Source organism: Calidris pugnax, unplaced genomic scaffold, assembly GCF_001431845.1.
Source record: "Calidris pugnax isolate Ruff unplaced genomic scaffold, ASM143184v1 scaffold111, whole genome shotgun sequence".
In the NCBI taxonomy this organism is placed as follows: Eukaryota; Metazoa; Chordata; class Aves; order Charadriiformes; family Scolopacidae; genus Calidris; species Calidris pugnax.
Window position 1 is genome coordinate 6,498,232 of NW_015090872.1, and position 7,935 is coordinate 6,506,166.

At 46.1% G+C, this 7,935-nt stretch overlaps 1 protein-coding gene across 1 annotated transcript; it reads left to right on the forward strand.

The window, feature by feature from the left end:
- Window positions 1-276: 276 nt before the first annotated feature.
- Window positions 277-7,371, forward strand: CLDN16 (claudin 16). The gene is made up of 5 exons (XM_014945853.1): window positions 277-396; window positions 5,071-5,173; window positions 5,431-5,595; window positions 6,678-6,869; window positions 7,212-7,371. The coding sequence occupies exons 1-5, from the start codon at window positions 283-285 to the stop codon at window positions 7,349-7,351; spliced, it is 714 nt and encodes a 237-aa protein (XP_014801339.1). The 5' UTR covers window positions 277-282; the 3' UTR covers window positions 7,352-7,371.
- Window positions 7,372-7,935: the final 564 nt, after the last annotated feature.

Here is a 7,935-nt window from a genome sequence, read left to right on the forward strand (position 1 = left end):
CAGCCAGGCATGACAAAAGCTTTACCTGTGCAGGGCGGATTGGCTGCAGCAGCTCCCGTGGGTGCTCTCGCCCTCCTCCCATCCCCACTGCAGGTCAGCCTTGCTCCTGTGGCCATCACTAATGGATGGCATCTGTAGAAGTGAGAAGTTCCCACTGTTTGTGGCTACTGGAAGAGGGTGGTAGTGACCCAGGGCACTGGATTCTGCCTCTCCACCAGCTTCAAGAACAAGGGCTGGGCAGTATTTTTCTCACCCCCCTGGAAGTGCTGATCACCTGCTGGCATGAGGTTTTTCCTCCAGTATGCAGGCTGTGTTTTTGCTTTTTTCTCTACTGGGTTTTTAATAGCATCTACCTGGACGGACTGCTGGATGGTGAACGCTGATGATTCCCTGGAGGTAAGATCGGGGTAAGGAGAGCCTGATCACCAAAACAAATGTGTCCTAGAGAGAGTTTGGTTCCTGGCATCATTGCTGCACTCTCATCTACTTTTTCCCTGTTGTGCTGCATGAAAGCGAATGAAAATGAAATGAAGGTGGTAATTTCTGTAATTCTCTCTGCCAGACTTTATTATCTGCTCTCACTTGGTAAGTTCAAGAAAGGTCTACATGCTCCAGGTCTAAATATGCATGAACTTGAGTACAGTTATCTTGCATCTCCAGCCTGCATGAATATTTTGGAGATGTTTCTAGTTCTGTAGAACAGACTTATTGATGGAAAAGTCCAGCATGTACAACTATGGTCTTCAAGTCTTTTTCCTAACAGCCATTGAGCTATAGGGCAAGCAGAAATTTATGAGGACCATGGGGACTGGCATCAGATCCAGCACTCAAAAATATCTTCTTGGGCAGACAGCAACACTCTCGTGTTAGAGAAAGTTATTGGCAAAAATAAATTGCAAACAAGGGAACAGAATGCCACTTCCATGCAAGGTGTGCCCCAGAGACTCCAGACCCGAAACCACTGCTATTTCTCCAGCACTCAGTACTGCAAGTTTGTATTTTTCTTCCCAGAGCAGCCAGTACTTTCAGTACATTGAAGAGTTGGAGGTCCACAGTGTAGGAATCTGCTCTCTGGCAAACTGGGTGCTTCATGCAGTGAAGGTGGACACCCTGCAAGCCAAAGGAGAGTTTGGGTGAATATACCAGGAGGAGACTTTGTATCTGCTAATCAGCATAGGAAGCCAGAAGAGCTGCTCAGCACTGAGTGATTGCCGTGCAACCTTCAGCTGCATCACATCAAGTGACGAATTATCTGAGGAAAAAAGGATAAAGCTGATTACAAGGAAAATAGCTTTTTTTTCCTCTATGCCACAGTAACTCCTAACAATCTGACTGCTAATCCCACCCTGGAAGCTGTTTGTAGATGGTCAGTGTGTCTGCCTGGTGAGCCTCTTCGCAGGGAGAACAGTGTGCACCCACTGAAGCTGGCTGGGATACCGCTCTTCATTTATCGTCTTAATTTAAGAGCTATTTTAGATTCACTTCAGGAAAATGTGAATTGTCAACAGTCAGCTGAAGTTATCAGCATACTCTGAAAAACCAAATGGATCCCAGATTGTGGGAAAAACAGAAAAGGGAAACCCAGCTCCTGAGCAAAGGGAGTCCAGGAAAGACCCAGTCCCTTACCCTGAGGCTGCGTAACCTTGTCTTCTTGGCACAAAGGCATCTGTGCTGGGCTGTGGTGAAGCGCTCCATTAACACCCAGTTTGGTTATTAGTAGCCACTACTCTCACATTCCTGCTCTGAGTGTGAATACTAAATAATGGAGAAAAGTGCCCCCAGCCTTAATACCTGACCACTGATCTCCTTAATGGCCTTAATGACTCACTGCCTCTCAAACAGGAGAATGCAGGTAAATCATCCATGGCCAGAAAGGTGTGGAGTCCACAGTGGTTCCTGTTTTCTGCTGGCAACTTTGACTTTAGGAGAAAGGAATCACAGAATGGTTAGACTTGGAAGGGACCTTAAAGATCGAGTTCCAACCCCCCTGCCACGGGCAGGGACACCTGTTCCTAGAGCAGGTTGCTCAAAGTCCCATCCAGCCTGGCCTTGAACTCCAATCCTCCAGCAGAGAAAGTCACCTGGCTTTAACCCTGGTCCCAGCAGCTGGGGAAGATGAAGTCCTCACTCCGGTCCCACTGGAGAGGAGCAGCCCAGGAGAAAGAAGCCATGGAGCACCAGGAGCAGAAGGTGCCCAGGCCCGTGCTCAGCTCTCACAGCCCCTTGCCTCCCCTTCAGAAACAACCAGGTTATGGCAACACAAGAAGTGGTTTAAGCTGGTGCACTCCATGTGAGCATCAAGACAAGCCTGGATCAATTTTTGCAGTGGTTTGAGCAGGAAAAAACCCATAATCTGCTTCCCAACAAGCACTGTATTGTGTACACAGTCCCTCCCTGTTGCAGGCGGATTAAAAATATTACCACTACTGTTAAACACTGCCTGTTGTACTCTCGTGCTGGGCTTGTAATCATTGTATGTTGGCACCTTTTTATTGTGCGGTAAAACACTGTGACTAACACTGCTCACATGTTTGTCTTCTGCGCTTTCCCCAGAAGGGGAAGTATGTGCTTGTTCTGTCATATTTTTTTTTGTATTAGAATTATTTTACTATTAATTATACATTATGCATAGGATATAATTATATATATTACAGTCATTATGCAGTTCATGTTTTACATGCATACTTGTGTTAGGGAAAGCAGGTCGTTGCAACGTGTTTTGTAATCAAAGTGGCAGACGAAGAGTTTGGTTGTGATGCTTACCTTCTCAGGGAGTCCTTGGATGGGCCCAGGAAAGCTGGAGCAGATTTGCTATGGGGAGAAAGAGGTGACGGGGGAATTAGTGTTACAAACATGGTGCACAAGTTCAGCCATGGGATGGAGAAATCCATGCCCCTGTATGACATTCTAGCCAGCCCTGACCCCTCTCCCATTTATAGCAGCAAGTTCCCATGTGCCTGAGGGTCTGTGCTGTCTGCGCAAGGGCAGATGATGCCCAAGGTGGTTTGGGAGCAGATTATCAACCAGAAGGACAAACGGTGCACAAAGCAGAGCAGAGTAAGGGGTGGCCAAGAAGGTTAAGAGGCAGATAACAGAATATAGAATAGCTCAGCATTGGCTCAGACCAGCCATGCATTCCCTTTCTGTCGGTTCCCATCCCTCCTTCACCAGGCAATGAGACATTTACCCCTGCTTCTGCCCATGTTCAGTGCTAGCAGGAGTAGGTGACAACTGAAACATTCCAAGAAACACAAAATAGCTATCAAGTTTTTTCTAGTCTGGGGAGGGGGTTTTGCAAACTAGACCATGATCACAACTGGTGCACCTCAAAACCTCTGTTTTGCTGGGAGGCTGACGAAACCTAAGAGTCTTCTTAGTCTCTATAAACAATTTAGGAGAAGATGCTGCTTGTAAGATTTAAAAAACAATACTAATGCGAGCAAGTGAGGAAGTAACTGAGAGTATTAGCTGAATACAGAATAGTATGAATAAGCCTATGGTGGTTTGGGAGGAACATGAAATTATATAAATACAAGTGGAACAAAATATGATTTAATAAATATATGCTAATTTCATGTTAGTGGTGAGTTAAGTCAGAAGAGGAGCTGCAGCTGGTTTAAGAAGGCCATGGTAAAAACTTACATCTGATATAAACATGGCAAATTTTTTACATGACACTGTTCATTTGAAAAACACAGAATCAATGAAAACAGTTTTTTCCAACACTGCTTCTCATTTTTTTGTGATATTTTTCATTAAACCTTCCTCAGAATTCTCAGCAATGTTAAGTAGTTTTCATCTTCATGAAAAAACGGTGTAGATTATTTTCATTCAAACATAAATAGTGTCTTTTTTTTTTGCCATTTTTACCTTTTGTCCACAGTGCTGTATCACAGAGAAGGTGTGCAGTTTGTCTCAGAAATTGTAAGGTGGAGAAAATATTGCGGTTGGCTACAGACTTCAGTACCTCCTAAATAAGACTTTATTAAGTGGCTCAGATATGTTATTATCTGCTTTGTGATTTACACAGTGCACGAAAGATGAATTTATTGCATCATCCAAGCAAGCCCGGTCCCTTTACCCTGCATGAAACCCATTACCAGGGAGAGTTTCTCCTTCTATTAGCTGCAGCAGGTGTCGCTGGCAGCAGCAGGGCAGGCTGGAGTCCAAAGCTGCACCGACATTAACTCTACTCCTTGTATGAGCAATTCCAGGAATGTTTTAGAGGTGCTTGTTGCCATATTTGCATTGGTAATGAAAATACCTCCCATATTAAAGTGCTTTATGGAAGGCTGGGCCGGGAATGGTATCTACGGCTTCAGGACAATAGAGGTGATGAGCCATGATGCTACTGCAATGTCTGCTCAAGTCTGGATGTCTCAAGGATGAGTGTGGCACGCGTGGTCCCATAGCCGGCAGCGCACCGGGAGCCCTAGGGCCAGGGTCAGCTCCAGCTGTCTCTCATTTTCCAGCCAGTGTTTAGGGGTGAGTCATTTGGGGGCAGCCCTCCACACGTGTGTGGAGAGGGGTTCACATCCACAGCAAAGCACTCCTCTACCACGCTGTGGCCACCTCCCATTGCGGGCACCCAGCTGCTGGTGCAGCACCTGCAATGATCCCCTCTGAGCTGCTCCTTCTCGGCAGGAGGATGGTGTGAGGGGAGCACAGACAACGAAGTCTCAGGTCATCCGGTTCATAGCCCTGCCCAGCTCAACCTAGACAAGCATTTGGCAAGGAGTGATCAAATCTGCTCTTAGATCTTCCCTGTCAGCCACCCGCCAGCTCCTCCCAGAAATTTCTTTCAGAATTTTTATGCTTACCAATAGGAAGCTTTTTTTTCCTGATGTCTAGTCTGACTTTATTTTGCTTTAATTTAAAACCATTAGCAGAGACAAAGAAAGCATTGTTCTTTTCCTCCATCCTGACACTTCTTTTTCTTCTTCAAGCTCAACATCTCTGGTTTGCCATCAACATAACTGGACCAGGATTTCTGTTGAAGGGCCCAGCTTACCATGCACTGTGATGGTGGATATATTAACTTACAGACTTCTTTCTCTTCTTAATCCACAGGTGAGTACAAAATGCCGTGGCCTGTGGTGGGAATGTGTCACAAACGTCTTTGATGGGATCCAAACTTGTGATGAATACGACTCCATCTACGCCGAGCACCCTGGTATGTCAAAGATGTTTCTACAAGTGGTGGGGACACCTAAGTGTAGCCAAAAAGAGCATCTGTTCTACTCACTGACAGATAATGTGGTGCACATACACATTAGAGTCATATTTCCTTGCTCAGTGAGGTATTCTCCACCAGGGGAAGGTGGAGAGAACTTCGCCCAAGAAAATAATGTTCCTGTGGGATCTCATCCCATTACCCACCAGCACTTCCACTCCTCATGCACCAGAATGATCTGTTTTTTTGTCCTACAGTGAAGCTGGTGCTGACCCGAGCCATGATGATCACAGCAGATATCCTGGCAGGATTTGGATTTCTCTTCCTTGTCCTGGGACTGGACTGTGTGAAATTCCTTCCCGATGAGCCACTCATCAAGCTGCGTATCTGCCTGGTGTCTGGAGTTATGTTGCTCATTGCAGGTACTCCCCTGCTGTGCCCCATCCTGCAGGACACCCCTTGGCTAATGGGGGAGGGTTTAAACCCTCCTCTTATTTTGGAGAGAGGAGTTGTTGATTTTCTTGAGGGTAAGGAATGCAGGAAGGATCTTTATTTGTTTTATTTGTACAATACACCTTCCTCTGTTCACTGCCTGCCCCTAACAGCACATGGTTGGGTTTACCTGCTTTCATTTGATGTATTGACCAGGTCACTTCTAAAGTACATCAACTCGGTTCTGCGTTGACTGACTTCCATTTACTGTTGTTTTACTGTGAAGAAGTCAAGTGTTGATAATGCAAAGAGGCCTAGTCACTGAAGGATTAGAAATGCCCCAGCATCCTGATTCGGTTCCTGGCTCTGCCACAGATCCTGTGACCTTGGGCAAGTCATTTAGCCTGAAATCTCCACGGCCAATCTCTAATAAAAGGATAATAACACATCTGTCCCTCCTAGGTGATAAATACCCAATTGACTGAGGTGCTTTGCTGTTACAGCCAGTGGGAGAATTTTAAATGCAAAAATAAATAGACTGCCAACTAAGTACCAAGTAATTTCGTTTGACTTTATGCCAATATTGAGCACCTACCTCTGCTCAGACATAAGCTCTGCTACTGGGAGCACATGTTGGAGCACTTTGAAAAGTTCTTTTAAACATTCTCCCAAAGCTTGTCTGAAAAATGCTGTCAAAGTTCTGAAAGTCAAAACAGATTAGAAAATTAAATTCTTGAAGTAACTTCACAGTAAGTTGATAAATGAGCTGAGAATGGAGGAGGTTTCTGCCTTTCAATGCAGAAACCTGAGTGCTGCCAACCTTCTCTGATGGTGTCTGTGAGTGCCAAGCTACAAGGTACAGCGTCTGCCTGACAGGCCTCCAGCTGAGATAAGTAGAGTAGGAACCAGGATGAATCCACCAGTGACCAGGCTGAGACAGAACAGGGGTCAAAACCTGTCCATCCTAAAGTCTGACCCAGCAGACAAAAGGCTATTGCTCCAGATTTTATGGTTGTGATCTCCTTGTGGTCCATCTGGGAGCTCTGTGTGGCACCTCCCTCCTGTCCTGCAGGTCTCCCAGGCATTACCGGCTCGGTGTGGTACGCTGTCGATGTCTACGTGGAGCGCTCCTCTCTGATCTTCCACAACGTGTTTCTGGGCATCCAGTACAAGTTTGGCTGGTCGTGCTGGCTCGGCATGGCGGGGTCACTGGGTTGTTTCTTATCTGGGTCCCTGCTCACCTGCTGCATGTACCTGTTCAGAGGTGAGGAACCGTGGCAGGGCTGAAACAGTTCAGAGCTAGAGCCATTGCTCAGGGCCTGCTACAGGCACACTGGGTGGGGGAAGTCCTTCAGGGACATTCTTCAGGATGGTTGCTCATCCCCAGTAGCAATATCTTCAGCTGCAACATGGGAATAGTGTTATTTCTGTAGCCCTAGAAAGCCCATCAAGGTGGTGAGATGGGAGATGAGGTGTAAGCAGTATGACATAAAATGTGTTATTATGTCATATCTTGGAGTGCTACTTTCTCTGCATTTCGAGCTTTGCAGTTGGAAGTCACCAAGCACTCATTAACAGATCCTATTTCTTTCCCTGTGCCTCACAGAGACCAGCTCTGGAAGACTCCACTCTGCTTACTTCTTGAGGAAAGGCTATTCCTCTGCTGGGACAATTGTAACAAATATGCATTTGCCAGCCTCTCAAACAGCTACTGCCAAAATGTACGCAGTGGACACAAGAGTGTGAGGAGGAGGTGAGTGGTCCAAGAAGAGCTTTACTTCTGCTTGCAGTGGATTGTGGAGAGACCCAAGCTGCTGTGTTTGTGATGCAGATGTAAAGTTAAATTTCATGGATGTACTGTATGCTACAATGTTTGCATTATGAGAGCTTGAAAACTCCCCCTTCTTTCAAGAAACTGATCTCCAAGGAATTCTTGCTTTAGGGATTCCTGTTGTCTTGTGTGATGAGACCGCTTGGATAAGCATGGACTGAAATAACCAACACAAACTCTTCCAGCATTTGGCTCAACACTATCAGCACAAGTGACATAAATCAGCTGCTCCTGGATCAGACCCCAGTGCTCAGCGTGAAGATCCCCAAACTGCAAGATGGATCTGTTCTATGTCTGGCAATGTGTTGACAGAACATACAAAGCAGAAAATAGAGGCAAAGAGAGGGACTGATTGTCTGGGCAACATCTGGACCCCGTGCACCTGGCATGTGGGTCTGCTTCTCTGAAAGGCAGCTGGAGAGTTCAGCAGGAGATGAAGAGCTGTGTTAAATGCTTGGCCCTCTCTTTGGCCCATGAACCTCTGCGCTGAGGAAATGCT